The sequence below is a fragment of the Musa acuminata genome, chromosome BXJ3-8 (genome assembly GCF_036884655.1).
Source record: "Musa acuminata AAA Group cultivar baxijiao chromosome BXJ3-8, Cavendish_Baxijiao_AAA, whole genome shotgun sequence".
NCBI classification, from domain to species: domain Eukaryota; kingdom Viridiplantae; phylum Streptophyta; class Magnoliopsida; order Zingiberales; family Musaceae; genus Musa; species Musa acuminata.
The window spans coordinates 11,591,301-11,607,556 of record NC_088356.1 but is presented as its reverse complement, the minus strand read 5'-3'; the positions used below and the strand labels follow the sequence as shown (position 1 = coordinate 11,607,556).

The following is a 16,256-nucleotide window of genomic DNA, read 5'->3' as shown; positions in this document are numbered from 1 at the left end:
TTGTTTATATATGAGAAAACTAAATAGAACATAAAGAATATGTTGTAATGTTTTTTCTCTCTTTTAATAAATCAAATATAAATATTTATAAGTGAAAGAACAAATCATATGAATTGTATAAGGTTAGGTGTGGATCCTATTGGCATTCCCATGTGGAAGTGGAGAAGAAAAGCTGAAAGCGACAAAGAGAAAGACTATGGTTATGTCTGCCACGCACTTCATAATGTTACCGATGGCTCGTGGCGTGATCGCCACGTCTTAGTCTCATCCAAGAATATTAGAACTTAAAAGAGCACAGAAATAATAATAATAACAGTAGATAGACGTGGAAGTCATACGACAAAAAAAAACGTGTTTCCTTGTATCATGAGCTGGACCAGTATGCAATACTCGGTAATCTCGAGGAGATATATGGTCACATCGAACCCACCTGTCCTACCTTACTTTATTGGTCAGCATTTCATAAATAATTAATTACGGATAGCTGTAGTTATTAATGTGTTTAGTGAAATATTTGCTAAGTGTCGTTTGATAAAATTATATTTTTTAATTTTTTTATTTTAAAAATAAAATATATTATTTTTAAAAATAAAATTAACAATAATATATTCATTTTTTTAAAAACATTATTATTGTTAATATCAATAATATATTACTGGCAAAAAAAAATCGATCGACGTGTCCAACAGAAACTCAAAAAGAAGTCAACGGTAACACTTTCCGACGCCTAACTCTAACAGAAGTGAAATGAAAAAAGTTAAGTGATTGTAACATAGTTATGAAATTATTCATTAGTGATGGAAATACTATATAGCTATGAAGTGAAGAAAGTTAAGTAATGTCGAATATAATAAAAATAATTATGTATTAAGATAAATTTCACAAAGAATATAAATATAAATATTAGATTTATACAAGAGATTGTAGCGGACTGATTGGGATATTGTGGTGGTCTATTAAAATAAATATCAAAAAAGAATTTTTTGGGCTATTTCATCGAAAATTATTTTTTTTTATAAAAATATTATCTTTTTTATGATCCCTTAAATATTTTTTTTTTCTTCTTTTCTCATCATTATTGGCTTTCCCTGTCTACTCTAGTCGTTGTCTCTATCATTACTCTTTGATGTGTATATCATCTTTTTTTTTCTCCTCTTCATTCTCTTTAGTCATTCATAATATTTTTATCTTCAATGTCTTATAAGCTTATCGTAAAAAAATGATTTATTAATATTTAACAAATGAGAAAATAAATGAAAGAGAGAGAGAAAAAAAAAAGGAAAGAAATAATATTATGAATGATAGTGAAAGATAAACAATAGGGCGAAGGCGATAGAGACGACGGATAGTGATGAGAAGTCAATGACAATGGATTAAGAAAAATAAGAAATACTATTTAAGAAAAAAATATAAATAGGAGACATATTTTATTTTTAAAAATAAAAAGAGATTTTTTTCAAAGAAATAACCCCTTTTTATTTTATTTTCTGAAAATTAATATAAAAAAACCTTTATTCTTGGCCTTTATTCTTACCTTCTCGGTCTAGGAAAGAAGGAAAAAGAAGAGGAGCGAAAGCGAGAGATGGCCGCGGAGCAGGTGAGAGCGTCGCACATACTGATCAAGCATGAGGGTTCGCGGCGCAAGGCCTCGTGGAAGGATCCGGACGGCCGCGTCATCTCCGCCACCACCCGCGACGCCGCCGTCGGCCAGCTCCTCACCCTCCGCGAGGACATCGTCTCCGGCAAGGCCCGATTCCAGGACGTCGCCGCACGCTACTCCGACTGCAGCTCCGCCAAGCGCGGCGGTGATCTCGGTATGTTCGGTTTCTCGCCTTGATTCTTATTTTCTCCCTTTCTTTTTGGTTTGTTCCGCGTCGATCGACCTAGATCGCTCCTGATTCTGTGGCGATCATGACAGGTTCGTTTCGATACATCGACCGATGATTTCTTTTCGTTATTTCGCTCCAATCTAGATCTCCCTGCAGTGTGGGTTTCTTTGATCTTTCTTTTGGCTTATGTAGGTTAGCTTTGATGATGATTATGAGGAGATATCCGATTTGTGCTCCTCGAGTGCTTGTAAAAACGGAAGTCCCTAATCAGGTTCGGTGTCATGGATATCTGGAATTTGGTGCGTATAGGGTAGAACCTTTAATCAATTTAAAGCATTGATGGATGTAGGGTAGAGTCTTTAAGTCAGTTTATACAGTGGATGACACTGAAAATAGTCGTTTGATGATTGGAGATGGACTGAAAGACCAAGGAGACTACTATCGTAGCCTGGTAATCTATTGTAGTACCATTGAGAGTGCATTTTCATCATTGAATTTGATAACTGAACTCGGGCGAACTTGGATATAATTTTACTATTTCCCCTGGTCAAGTACTAGAAGCGGCATAAGGTTTTTATTAGATATGAAATCATGGAGATAGAAGAAAGATGTGGTAATTTGTTTCTTTGTCTAAATTGGTGATCAAAAGCTATAATATAACTTACTATAGCGACAACCAGTAATGATGCTTCTCCACTAATGCACATGTCTGTTTTTAGATTTTTCTTGATCATTTGGTTCATCGAATGATCATAATTGAGTTTAGCTTGATGCCATACATTAGTGTGGTTATAGTATTAGTTTGATATACATGAACCTTCCCCAGACTGTATCAGTGAGAGCCTCTTGGACTGGGTTGCCTTCTAGTATCAGTTTCACTATTAGTTTGATGTACATGAACCCTCCCCAGACTGTATCAGTGAGAGCTTCTTGGACTGGGTTGCCTTCTAATATCAATTTGATGCTTACGCTTGGCGTCTAAACAAGTTAATTCCTAATTATCATAACACTGGGGCCAACATGCATTACATGAGGTAAAATTAAGAAATGAGGGATATGAAAATCTATATTGTAGATCATCGAATAGAGGTCAAAATGGGAAGTGTTGGCAGCAAGGTATGCAATACTATACTGTGCTGGTGTTTCGAGGTTGGCTCGGTACGGTACGGTACCGACGTATCGAGTGGTACATCAGGGCGTATCGAGCAGTACATTAGGACTTACCGAGCAATTTTAAATATTCCTTCCTCTTACTGCAGCACTGTAGCACTACTACAGTATACACTGTAGCACGGTCCGTTTGGTAGCGTGCGGTCCGCGTACCGGTATGTCGTCGGACCAGTATATACTGCCCGTACCAAGCGGTACCATTCGAAATTGCATATCATGGTTGGCAGCAACTGGTTCCTACTGTAGCCATGAGGGAGGAAAGAGGTTTTTTGTGGCGGTGGGGGGGGGGTGGGGTGGGGGGGGGGGTTGGGGAAGAGAGGGTGGTGGGAGGAGAAGTCTTAACCAAAAATCTGATGGGGGTGGTGTGGGGGTGGGGGGTGTGGGGGGGAGAGGGTGGTGGGAGGAGAAGTATTAACCAAAAATCTGATGCTACAATTTTTACCTATATATGGAAAAGAAGATAAATATGGATTTTCTTGGTGTGGATAAAATCGGCAACATAATGCTACTAGGAATGATTAGATGTAGAATTACTTTATAACCATCGTTGATATTCTACAAAATTTAAAGTTCAGTGATGTGAAATATTTGTTCAGTTTACTTTGATGATTGTGTTGGGGGTTTTGCTCTTAGAGTGGGCAATTTGTTGGAGGTGCTGCTATTGCAAGAGTTTTATGCTAATAACATGATCGTCTTTGGTGTGATGATACTTGAGGAAGTAGAAGCTTTTCATGAGATTTTTGGTGAAACTAATATGGGCATTTGGTATGTGATGCAACTGTACCTTAACACTGCTCTGTGAGTTCGCAAAAATTAAGAAGGCCACCTTTTTTCAGTGATTCCTCGGTAGGTAATTGCTAATAGAACGACATCAGATAATAGATGTGACAGTTTCTACATGATAAATTAGCTTCTATACATGAAAAACATATGCAGTTGCTTTCAAAAATAAGTGTAAAGGCCTCAAGCTTTTGCTGCAGTTGAATGTTCTGGTTAGGTGAAACAATCACAAAGTTTTATGGCTTTAAATGGGTATAGTTTCATCAACTTTTTTTAAGCTGACTGTTTGAATATGATTTTAGTAAATTACCAGAAAATATACTGTGTATTAATTGTTTTCTGTCTTGATCTAGTTTTTGTTTTCTTGACCATACCATGATACTTTTGCTTATTCTTCCGCCAGCGAATCCTTTTTTTGCCAAAGAAATGATAGATAATGAGTTGAAATAATGCTGCTGGAAGCAGTAAGAAATGATTTGAGAAATCTTTCAGTAGTTAGCCTCAATTTGGATCAAGTTGAAGTGAGATGCAATGGGCGTGTAGTTGTACCGAGCACTTACGAAGCTGATGATTATATTTTTTCATGATTAGGTGGATGTGTGTTGTCAAAAATGGATCAATTCTAAAGCTCTATTTCTAATTTAGGATACAAAAGTAATGAGAGAATGAATTCGATAATTTGGTTGGGTAGTTAATATTCTTGGCACTTATTTCAGGTGAAAGGCTTAGTTTTCATAGAATATAGTTGGCATACTATAACAGCTCCATAAATATTATTCTAAAAAAAAAGGCTTGCTAGTATTCAACAAGAACTTTGACAACAGGTAATACGATTTTAGCAGTATTTACCGTATATCCATAACCTGAGATTCAACCATCGGATTTCTTTATTGTAACCTAGGTGTTGTATTGTCTGTTCTGTCATGTGCGAGGGTAAGGTTCTATACATAATTCCTGTAATGCACTCCATAACTTTTTTACTTTATGTTTTGAAAACCCATAGTACCTTGGATCAAAGGTCCAGCATTTACTCTTGTTCATCGATGGCTGCTATGATTTTCACAATGTGCACCTTAGCAGAATGTGGCTTTTGCTTGCTGAAATACAAAAAGACATTAAGAAACACATCTCTTATAGCATTATGCTACTTTTCCTTCTGTGTATTGAACACCACATCATTATTCTATGCAATCGAAACAAATTGAAATTTTGGTGCAGTGCTACTTAAATATAATGATTTTGTACTATGCTGCTTTGATCAGTCTAATCAAATTGAGCTGGAAAATTAGTTTTCAATTTGTCTTGTTAGGATTCTAGGATCCCACCGTTCTTGCTTGCAGTATCCGCATGAATGGTGTTGGCTGGAAAAATAGATGATTTGCTCATCTCATCCTTTTGACACCCTATGAATGGTTTTGCCTGTATTGACCTCGTTTATTGTTCAATGTATTTTCAAAATGTTGTAGGTCGTTTCGGGCGTGGACAGATGCAGAAGCCCTTTGAAGAAGCTACCTATGCACTCAAAGTGGGCGAACTTAGTGACGTCGTGGACACCGACAGTGGTGTCCATATCATTCTAAGAACTGGTTAATTGCCAGATTAAAGAAAAGGTATCCATGACTTCAGATCCGATTCCTCATCATAAACACCGACATTATAAATGACATCTATAATAAGTCGCATTGATACCTTTGCTTTCTATGCTTGTGATAATAGGGCTATAACATCATTACAAATCTTTTGGCCCTAAACTCTTTCCATAAGAGTATGTGACTGAGTGTTCTCCTTTGGATCATTACTGGAGTACTTAATGATACTTTGGATTGGATACGTGGATGTTGTTAAGCGTGGTTTATGGTTGGTTTGTATGTGAAATTTGTGGCGCGTGAAATCGGAAGCTAGTTGTTGACATAAACTTTGGCGTTAGAGATGGCTTGAGATAAAACTCGATGTTAGATTGGTTTACATGTACTACTGTCGTTTGTGTGCATGGATTGTGGACAGCGGAGCGCATCGATTCATGATGGTGAGTAGCATTCTCAAATACCAAAATATCTTCTTTGAAGATTAGGTGATGGTCCCTTGGCTCGTCGACCGTGTATGCGGCCTCGCTTCGTGTGTGATATGTTTCTTGACCCATTGTTGTCTCGAGCCAGAATTGCTATTTGGAGTACCACAAACCCAAGCGAACTTTGTGAGCCGGTCCCAAAGCGCTTACAACCAACCTCTTCCGGAGGAGACTGGAAAGCTCTAGTTCGTCCTTTTTTTAATCCGGCAACAACACCATGGCCTCGTCTATGGTATTTCCCACGCCTCTCACCTCCCCTCTTATCCTTCCCGCCCTCCCTCCCCCAAGCCCAAACTCCACCTCTCCAGTACATCCTCCTCCTCTGTCCGCCCCATCATGGGTCGATACTCTCCGCTCCCACGCCCGCGCCGGCTGCTTCCGCGCCACCCTCGCCACCTACGTCGACATGACCTCCGCCGGCGTCCCCCCTGACCACTTCGCCTTCCCCGCCGCCCTAAAGGCTGCCGCCGGCGTTCCTGACCCCGCCGCCGGCTGCCAGCTTCATGCAGCCGTCATCAAGCACGGCTACCACTCCTCCCCCGTTACCGTCGCCAATACCCTCGTCACCATGTACGCTCGGTGCGGTGACCTCCGCAGCGCCCTACAGGTGTTCGATGGAATCCCCGACCGAGACCAGGTGTCGTGGAACTCCGTGATCACTGCACTTTGCATGTTCGAGCTGTGGGAGCTCGCGCTTGGATCCTTCCGGTCCATGCAGGAGCAATCCGTACCGCCAAGCTCGTTCACCCTCGTCAGCGTCGCCCTCGCCTGCTCCAATCTCGACCGGGCCGACGGGATAAGGCTCGGGAAGGAACTTCACGGGTACGAGTTGCGCAACGGGTCCTATTGCAGCGAAAAGAGATTCGCCTTCAATGCGCTGGTAGCGATGTACGCGAAGCTGGGAGGGGTGGATGACTCAGTTGCCCTGTTCGAGCGGTTCCAGGATCGCGACATAGTTACTTGGAATACCATGATTAGCGCTCTCACGCAGAATGATCGGTTCTCAGCGGCGATTTCTGTGCTGCACCAAATGGTTGTCGCCGGAATTAAGCCCGATGGTGTCACATTATCGAGCGTTCTGCCCGCTTGCTCGCACATGGACTTGTTAGACTCTGGCAGGGAGATCCATGCATATGCCTTTAGGAATGCTGACCTGTTCATGAACACGTTCGTGGCCAGTGCTTTGGTCGACCTGTACTGTAACCTCGGCCTGGTGGAGAAGGGCCGTGCGGTGTTCGACAGAATCTCTGAGCGAAGGCTTGGACTTTGGAACGCCATGATTTCTGGCTATGCGCAGAATGGGCTGGACGATGATTCGTTGAAGCTCTTCATCGAGATGGAGGTGGTCGCAGGGTTAAGTCCGAACGAGACCACGATGGCAAGCGTCCTTCCTGCTTGCGTACGTTCTGAAGCTTTCCGCAGGAAAGAAGATATGCACGGCTACGTGTTGAAGAGGGGGATGGAAGGGGATAAATTTGTGCAGAATGCGCTGATGGATATGTACTCGAGGGTGGGGGAGATCGACATCTCTTGTAAGATCTTTGCTGGAATGGAGGACAGAGATGTGGTCTCTTGGAACACCATGATCTCCGGCTACATTGTTTGCGGGTGTTATTCTGAAGCATTCAATCTGGTCAATGAGATGCAGAGAAATGGGGATTCGACTGCAGTCGAAGTCGTCAAACCAAATAATATCACTCTCATGACTGTTCTTCCTGCTTGCGGGTCTCTCGCCGCACTTGGAAAGGGGAAGGAGATCCACGGCTACGCCATTCGGCACGCACTGGATTCAGATGTCGCGGTGGGGAGCGCATTGGTGGACATGTACGCGAAATGTGGTTGCTTAGGCGTGGCAAGAGCGGTGTTCGACAGAATGCCGAAACGCAACGTGGTCACCTGGAATGTGCTGATCATGGCGTACGGGATGCATGGGCAGGGCGAGGAGGCAATGGAGCTTTTCGAGCTAATGTTAGCTAAAGGCGAAGTGAAGCCGACTGGGGTTACATTCATCGCAGCTCTGGCAGCGTGTAGCCACTCAGGGATGGTGAGTCGAGGCATGGAGCTGTTCCACGGGATGAAGGAGGACTGCGGAGTCGAGCCAGACGCAGACCATTACGCTTGCGTTGTGGACCTGCTCGGTCGAGCTGGGAAACTGGACGAAGCATACCATCTCATCACCACCATGGACGCAGCGTCGGACAAGGCAGCGGCGTGGAGCAGCCTATTAGGTGCTTGTCGAATTCACAGGCACACCCAACTCGGAGAAATCGCGGCCAAACATCTTTTTGAGCTGGAGCCTGATGAGTCAAGCCACTACGTGCTCCTCTCCAACATATATGCTGCGTCCGGGCAATGGGGCAGGTCGATGGAGGTCCGGAAGAACATGAAGTCGATGGGCGTTCGGAAAGAGCCAGGTTGCAGCTGGATCGAGGTGGGAGACGACGTCCACCGCTTCACGGTCGGGGATTCGGCGCATCCACAAAGCACGCAGATCCACTCGTTCCTCGAAACTTTATGGACTAGGATGAAGAAGGAGGGCTACGTTCCTGATACGTCCTGTGTGCTCCATGACGTCGAGGAAAAGGAGAAGGAGGTGCTTCTGCGTGGGCACAGCGAGAAGCTGGCCATAGCATTTGGCATACTGAACACTCCCCCCGGCTCGACCATCAGAGTCGCCAAGAACCTCCGAGTGTGCAACGACTGCCATGAGGCGACCAAGTTCATTGCAAGATTGGTTGGCAGGCAGATCATTCTTAGGGACATGAGGAGGTTTCATCATTTTAGAGATGGATCGTGTTCTTGTGGAGATTATTGGTAGCATTTGTTGCTGCAAGGAGAATGCTGCAAACTTTTCTAAAACATCAGGAGGTGGTGATCTGTAACTTATAGCAAGCATCTTCTCCCATCGAAGACACGTAAATAGCATGTATTATTGAAACTTAAGTATGATACCAGCCTGCGATGGATACAGATTACAATCTGCTCGTTTTTAGAGGGAAATCTAGTTTGACCTGTCACAACTAGAGGTCGATTATTACAAACAAAATTTGTCAAAGATAATCCAATTGCTGGTCCGGCATGGTCTCAGCACAAAAAAAGAAAAACACGAACCAGAACGCAGAGCAGGGATGTGCTAACAAGACGTTTATGACAGCTAGGATCCAAGGACACTCATCAAAGCAATCACAGCAGGCCACATTCTTCTCCTCAGTGGTGACCTTTAGCATCAGCCTTCTTTTTAGACTTTGCTTTAGCCTACAGAGAAGTAGAAAACAATGTTAGCTATGCATCGAGCACAAAAGAACAACCGGCATTAGCTTGTCTTCATGATGATAAACAAAAAGGAAAAGATCAAAAACATTTATCATGATCATGATCAGCACATACAATGGGATGGACAATGTTTAAGTAGAGCTATGGATGTTTTGGTTAGATGAGGTGACTCGATTAGTATTAGTGATGCGAAAGGAGAAAGAGGAAAAACTAGTCAGGCTCTACTAAAACAATAAAATCATATTTGAATGCTTGTGATTTTAGTACTGTGAAGAGCTCAGGATGGATGCATAGAGCTGCACCCAAATGCTGTTGATGTCATTGTTGATAATTAGCAACACATCATTCATTCATTACTACCAAGGATTAATTTCAGGAAAATGGACATTTTCATGATCCTTCCTGATCAAACAAAGAAAAATAAAGAAGACACTGTTGCACACTTTAAATGCCATCTTTTCCCAGTTACCCACATTCCCCTAAATAGAGCTTTAGGATATCATCACTTGCTCAAATCACTTCAGACACAAAGACATGAGCCATATGCAATGGACATGTAGATAGGCCTAGGTAGGCTAGTCAACCACAGATGTTACACAATAAGCACAATTAATCAGGGTAAAGTGCTCCATATAAGTTTGCTCATCAGGCATCAAACCAGACAAGACACAAGAAACAATTGAAAGGCAGATATAGAGAAGAAAATTCAAAGAATGGAAGATATAAACATAATCTATCACAATTCAATGATTTACTATTACAAATAAGCAGAGTTCGCGATTCCTCTGTAGCACTCAACCAGCCATGCTAATCCATTACAAGTTTAATCTTAAACCCTAAACCTGATTGGATACTCCAAGTGCGTGTAAATGAAAAAATATATATCATGGTTTAAGAATCAGCAGGTCATCAATTAACAAAGCAATGGCACAAACAACTTTTGATACTTAAACCGTCAGAATTAGCACTATGACAAATGACATGTAGATGAACATGGAACTCGAATATCACTGTAATCCGATATTTGCATCAGGACTTTACGAAAGACATCATCGATTATAATTTCTAGATTCAAGCTAAATCAGGCCCGCCCATGAAAAACCCATCCTGGACCCTAAATCGAGAGAGAAGAAGAATCGGAGATGACAGTGTGCACATGCAGAAAAGCGGATCGGCCGGATAAAACAACATAACCCAAGGAAGCGTAAGGATCTGATACCACAAACAATCAATGATCAGCACCAGATGTAGTCACGACAACAGCGCATGGAAATGAGAGATAAATGCACAACCAAAAGAGGCAAATATCGTAACAAAGAGAGAGAACTATAGGACAAATACCCGGAGATAGGAAAGCTTGATGCTTCCGTAGACAGTCCCGAAGGTAAAAGCCGAGGCGCGAGCCACCTATCAAAATCCGAACAAGCGATAAGAGGAATCGAAAATCCATCGATAGATATAGAGAGAGAAGGGAGGACGTACGAAGGCGAGGGTGCTGACGCCGGAGTAAGGGCCTGGAATCGCCATAACGAGCTCAGAGAGAGCCGGGGTGCCAAAGAGGGAAGACTGAGGGAGAGGAAGAGATCGAGATCGGCCGAAAGCCCTAAATGAATAGCTCGGTGCGAGGCGGTTCTTTTTCTGTTGTGGCTCAACCAGACCATGTTCTGTTGCGCTTCTTGCATTAAAAGTCGCGACACCATTCGTCTCCTCCATATCTGAAGTTACATATTTACCCCTGTTCTTCGAATTATTTGTGAGGACATTTTTGACCTTGTCTTTTAGAAATCCTTGGTTAATTAGAAGGATTTAGATCTTTATAATGAAATTTTCTTAGGTCTTAATACTAATTATCTCATTTCTTACGATCTATAGATTTCATTAAGTAATAATTAAAGTGAGGCATGTGAAGAATTCGATCATAACATATCGTTTATTTCAATGGCTTTTATAACGGAACTATCATTAAATATATTGTTGTAATAGGGATTCGGTCAATGAATCCATTATAACGCTTGATATATGTACATGAAAAGCGACTGTAACGGTCCGCTATCTCGTTATCTTTTACAACGGTCCTTGGTGGTCGGCTCGCCTCGTAAAGAGAGGGCAACGGTCATCTCTCTCTCTCTCTCTCTCAATTCAAAATCTGTGTTTGCTCTGCGAATCGATGGGCGACCTGAAGAACTCGTCGTCGCCTGGTTCTGATCGACGCCAATGGCAGCGAATCTTTGGAGCTCTAGTGGAGATGGTGCGGACGCAGCAGTCTCAGATTGAAACCCTCGCCAACGATCGCAAGTTCCTCGAGCGGTACATCCAAATCCAGCACGATCGGTGGGCGTCCAAAGCGGGATTTCTTGAAGCCCATATCTCCCAGGTACGGCGGATTCCGTTTCCTAATCTTGGAATCTGGCGAGCCACCTCCTTGTCTTCTTGGACGGTGTTTGAAAATCCTTTTAGGGTTTCTTTGAAGTTGGCTTATTTTCCTTCTTTGATGGGTAGATGAAGGAGGAGGAAAAGAAGGGCCGGAGAGTGCAGGCGACGAAGCTCGATCTGATGCTCGGGATGAAGCAGAGAGAGGCTCTGCGCTACAAGAAGCAGTTTGGTCAGATTTCCTTCTTCCGGAAATCTTTATTGCTCATAAATTGATTTATCGGATTTACTTCTTCCGGAAATTTTTCCTGCCTCCCTCATTTGGGTTCTTGGCTTGGTTCACCTTGTGTCTTTTTAATCGTGGTGAACTTCTGTTGGCTACTTTCGGTTGTCGGTGCCGAGTGTGAACTCCCTAATGATGACGATGCCATTATGTTTCTTTGTGGATAGATCATTCGATGGCTTAATTTTTGTTTGAAAGAGGGAAAAGTAATGAAGAAAAACACTAACTCTCTGGTTTCTTGAAGTGTACCATAAATTTCATTGAAGTGTGTTTCTTGAAGTGTGCCATAATGAAGAAAAATTATGAAAACTTTTGTTTAGTGGTAAATTCTGATATATCGCATGATCCATGTAACAGATCAAGCTGAGAATGATTTGGAGGACTTTCATGCTTATGTGGAGGCTTTAATTGCAGAAATTGCAGAGCTCAAGGTGCTCCCTGTTTCCTCTCTTCATGTATGTTATATAAAATCATCTTTGCCTCGTTTAGGATGGTCCTTTGTCGTAACAACCCACGGACCTATTTATAGGAAAAACTGAAAAATCGTGAAGCTGGTGGAGTAAAGAGCGGTGCTGGATATTCGAAGTCAGCAGAAAATTCCGAGGGGCAGAAGAACTCTGCAGTTGACTTAGAAGGAGAGATTCGGAAGCTGAAGCACTCTTACAAAAATCTTAGCTTGAAAAAGGAGGCTGAGATCTCTGCCCTGTTAGCAGAAAAGAATTTTGTATGGAACCAGTTGAATAAAATGGAGAGTGACTACATCGTTCTCCTCAAGACCAAGCAAATAGAAATTACGAAAGCTGCTGAGGACATGCAGAAGCTCCACTCCAACCTGGAAAATTTGCAGTCATCCATCATTGAAAAAGGTGAAATTATCACCAGATTGGAAGCTGAACGGACAAGGCTTGAGTTGGATTTGAGAAGGTACACCGATGAAGCAGAAAAAGCTAGTAATGAAAAAGAGAAGCTCCATCTTATTGTGGAAAATTTGCATTTATTGATCAAGGAGAAGGATGAGACAATTGAAGCTTTAAAAAGTAATCTAGCTATGGTTGAGCAGAATGTCACTGGGTGCTGTAACAGGACGTCCAGATTTTTCATAGAGAAGGGTTCACAAAGGAAACCAAGAGCTGCTGTAGCTACACCACAAGGGACTCGATCAAAAAGGGGTTCAGGGAAAAGCAGCTCACTATGTTCAGAAGTTAACAAAATGAAAAAACAGCGAAGTGCTTACGAAGCCTCTCCTGGATCACATGCCTCCGTCTCCACTAAAGTGAGTTTATTGAAAAGTCTTAGTTATTTCAAGATTGTAGTATCTTCCATGTTTGTATTTTCATGTCATTAGTTCATTGTTATCTCATCTTTTTTCTTATGTATGTCTATATATGCTGTTTTTGTAACTTTGTTCTGTAATGTCGTAATTTGCAGGTCATGTTCTTTACATGGTCTTTTATTCCTCTAGGAACTAAGATATCTACTTCCAAATTCCAATTGTATAATACGGAATTGCTTGATTGGTACTAAATATATAGGTGTAGCATTCTTAGTTAATAAATTCTGCCTATAATTTCATATGCCTTTGTAGGTGACTTGTTCCTAATGCTTCATCTCGGCATTTCATCACTTTCACTATATCTTGGTGCTACTCATTGCATTAGCCTCTGGTGTAAAATCAACATACTAGTCTTTTCAACTGCTAGAGTTTGATGGACCTTTTCCTTTTTCTTTTCTTTGAAATTTTTTTTCTCAAACTTCATAAGTCATGACAAAGTTGACAAAGACCAGTTTGAATAATGAATAGCTAGTTTGTAAATGTTCTGAACTTTGATTAAAATATCTGGCAATCATTGGTTGTTAATATTCACTGTTTATAAGACATGATAATTGTTAATTTTGAGTTTGTATAGGCTTTACCATTTTTTATTACAATCAATTTTTGGCTACAAGTTCATTGATAGAGAAAACAAATCACTTGATGAAAGGTGTTGGGTTTTTGTGGACTGTTGAAGGTTCAACACTAGGGATTTTTGTCACCTTCTAAGAAAGGAACACTTTGATTGATGAATGGTCAAGTATTAATCTTCTTACGGTGCACTAGATGGCCAAAAAAGTGATACCATGTCTGGCTGGTACTTCGTCTTATCAGTGTCATGATACTTTGGATCTGGTAAAGGCACAAGGTGATACTGGGAAGAATTTAAAGTGGACATGATGCCATATTAACTGCCAATGTTCCTTTACAGTACTATCATTAATGGCTAACCAGATGGTGCACCTGTGAGTTGGAAATTCCATGCAGTGCTTTGCATCTTAAGCCATTCTGTCTTTCTTCAAAATGAGAATTTTGCTTCCTATTCTGTTTGCATATATTAGTGGCCTCCACCTAGCTGACAGTCTTCAAGTCTTACATACTCTGTTCAAACTGAAGTACGATTTTGTTAGATGTATCATTTTCTTGTTTGAGTGCCTAGAACTATGTGAAGTTTGTCTGGGAGATCTCAAAACTAATAATAGAGATCTTTTTGTTCTGTCATATTATAAAACTATTTAGTGTGCATGTTCAGATCTCAAAACATTCAGTTTTATACATGTTCAGACTTTAGAAGTGACCACTAGTCTGAAGCTATTTGGGCTCTTATTAGTGGCCTCCATCTAGCTTGAAGTCCTCAAGTCTTACTACGATAACTCTGTTAAGAGTATCAAACTGAAGTATGGTTTTGTTGGATGGACCATTTTCATGTTAGAGTGCCTAGAATTATGTCGAGTTTGTTTGGGAGAGCTCCGAACCAAGAATAGAGATCTTTTTGTTCTGTTGTGCTATTAAACTATTTATTGTCTGTGTAGCAGTATTCAGCTCTTCCTACATGTTAAAACTATAGAAGCGCCCACTAGTCTGATGCTATTTGGGTTGTACTTGTTTTGATGCTATTGTCTGTGTAGCAGTATTCAGCTTTTCCTACTTGTTGAAACTACAGCTTTTCCTAAAATTGCCTTTCAATCATTATTACTGGGTTCATGTGCTAATTCATGTTCATTTCATTCCACTGTTATGTCTTAGAGAGAACCTATATTTACCATTTATATTTTTCTTTCTGTGTATGCATTCAGCTAACAAAAGGTTCATAATGTAAATTAAGTCGCAAGTATTCTTATCTAACCACATATTCCTCTCTTTAGTACGACACTCTGTATTGGTTCCAGTCATATTTTTCTTGCATGCAGTTCATTTTTTTTTTTAAACCTTCATGATTTAATTTCTTTCAATAAATTGCTTTATCTTTGGATGCATTATGCTCTCATCTAATTGTCTAACCCGACGATATCTTAATTATCATCAGCGGCTTCAAAGGTGTTCCAGAGAGAAATGGAAAAAGAGTATGTCAGCAGGAAGCCCAAGACTGTTTTCTTCCAGTTTCAAGGTTCCAAAACTGAAGAGCACATCTCCTAGAATCTCATAAGTTGACAATTCTAATTATGTAAATTTCTTGTAAGTTTATTTGTATTGTGGCAAGTTAACTTTATATCCAAGTGTCATGTTTGTTTTAGTATTTAAATATACAGTTCCTTCTGTCCTTTTTGTAAAACAATGTCTAATTGTTTGAAACATTTCCGTAATTACTTTAGCATCAACGGCCGGCTACAAGCAAAAATGGTTGCCAAACAAGTTAAAGAGGGTTTTTACAAATTCTGTCGGGCATGTAATAGTAAACACATGTTAAAACATTGGCTGATTAGATTAAACCAGTGAGGCATAGTAATTGCCAAGTTCATTTTGACCATCAGAGCTAGTATCAATTCTAATGTAGGAGATATGTTGCTTTCTGATGACTTCAGCTTAATAAAGGTTTGTTCATACATATCAGCAGGTTTGGTGTTATATGAATAATGGGTTTTTGAATAATTAATTATGTTTTGACCTTTAGATGTAGAAAATGTGGTCTTATCATAATTATGAAATGTAATTGACATTTCATAAAGTGGCACTGGAGGCCTTCCCATCAACTTGGAACAAGAATTTGAGTCTAGATTAGGTCAGCTTTGCATGATATTACTGCGTTGGCATTTGTGACCTTGTCTTACTGCTGATCACTGTTCTTGTGATGATCAAGTTATATAGTAGAACTGTGGAAGTTAATCTCCATTCTTTTTTGTCTATAGGAAATTGAGGAATTTTACTTCATTAATCTTTCAAGAAATTTGTTCTGCTGCAGTAATGTTATACAGGGACACGCTGCTGACAGTGGTAGCATTGAGAATTGACGACAGAACATGTCATTGATGTGTCATCTTCTTTTTTTTTTTCTTGATGATACATACAAATGAATAAAGAAAATTATGCAAATCAATAAAAAGAATGTTAACGAAAAAATAATAAATAAAATAAAATTTATACCAGAGAGCAAGGTGGAATGAGAAGAAAGAGTTTAACAAGAGATTTTAGGATTTCTAAACCTGTGGGTTGAATTAATATTTCTAAATTAAA

The 16,256-nt window shown here is 40.6% G+C and overlaps 3 protein-coding genes across 3 annotated transcripts; all 3 read left to right on the top strand.

The window, feature by feature from the left end:
• Nucleotides 1-1,532: 1,532 nt before the first annotated feature.
• Nucleotides 1,533-5,609, top strand: LOC135646057 (peptidyl-prolyl cis-trans isomerase Pin1-like). The gene is made up of 2 exons (XM_065165168.1): nt 1,533-1,814; nt 5,246-5,609. The coding sequence occupies exons 1-2, from the start codon at nt 1,583-1,585 to the stop codon at nt 5,368-5,370; spliced, it is 357 nt and encodes a 118-aa protein (XP_065021240.1). The 5' UTR covers nt 1,533-1,582; the 3' UTR covers nt 5,371-5,609.
• Nucleotides 5,610-5,950: 341 nt separating this feature from the next.
• Nucleotides 5,951-8,827, top strand: LOC135646055 (pentatricopeptide repeat-containing protein At3g57430, chloroplastic-like). Its single transcript, XM_065165166.1, has one exon. It carries the CDS (start codon nt 6,065-6,067, stop codon nt 8,663-8,665), a length of 2,601 nt encoding a protein of 866 aa, XP_065021238.1. The 5' UTR covers nt 5,951-6,064; the 3' UTR covers nt 8,666-8,827.
• A 2,383-nt stretch (nt 8,828-11,210) lies between these two features.
• On the top strand, nt 11,211-15,403 carry LOC135644338 (uncharacterized). The gene is made up of 5 exons (XM_065161821.1): nt 11,211-11,494; nt 11,620-11,722; nt 12,131-12,204; nt 12,303-13,046; nt 15,112-15,403. The coding sequence occupies exons 1-5, from the start codon at nt 11,288-11,290 to the stop codon at nt 15,229-15,231; spliced, it is 1,248 nt and encodes a 415-aa protein (XP_065017893.1). The 5' UTR covers nt 11,211-11,287; the 3' UTR covers nt 15,232-15,403.
• The last annotated feature ends 853 nt before the right edge of the window (nt 15,404-16,256 follow it).

Excerpts from the sequence above, each read along its gene's own strand:
- LOC135646057 (XM_065165168.1), top strand. The coding sequence starts at position 1,583 with ATGGCCGCGGAGCAGGTGAGAGCGTCGCACATACTGATCAAGCATGAG. Across the intron at positions 1,815-5,245 it reads CAAGCGCGGCGGTGATCTCG|GTCGTTTCGGGCGTGGACAG; the intron begins GTATGTTCGGTT and ends AAAATGTTGTAG.
- LOC135646055 (XM_065165166.1), top strand. The coding sequence starts at position 6,065 with ATGGCCTCGTCTATGGTATTTCCCACGCCTCTCACCTCCCCTCTTATC.
- LOC135644338 (XM_065161821.1), top strand. The coding sequence starts at position 11,288 with ATGGGCGACCTGAAGAACTCGTCGTCGCCTGGTTCTGATCGACGCCAA. Across the intron at positions 11,723-12,130 it reads GCGCTACAAGAAGCAGTTTG|ATCAAGCTGAGAATGATTTG; the intron begins GTCAGATTTCCT and ends TCCATGTAACAG. Across the intron at positions 13,047-15,111 it reads ATGCCTCCGTCTCCACTAAA|CGGCTTCAAAGGTGTTCCAG; the intron begins GTGAGTTTATTG and ends AATTATCATCAG.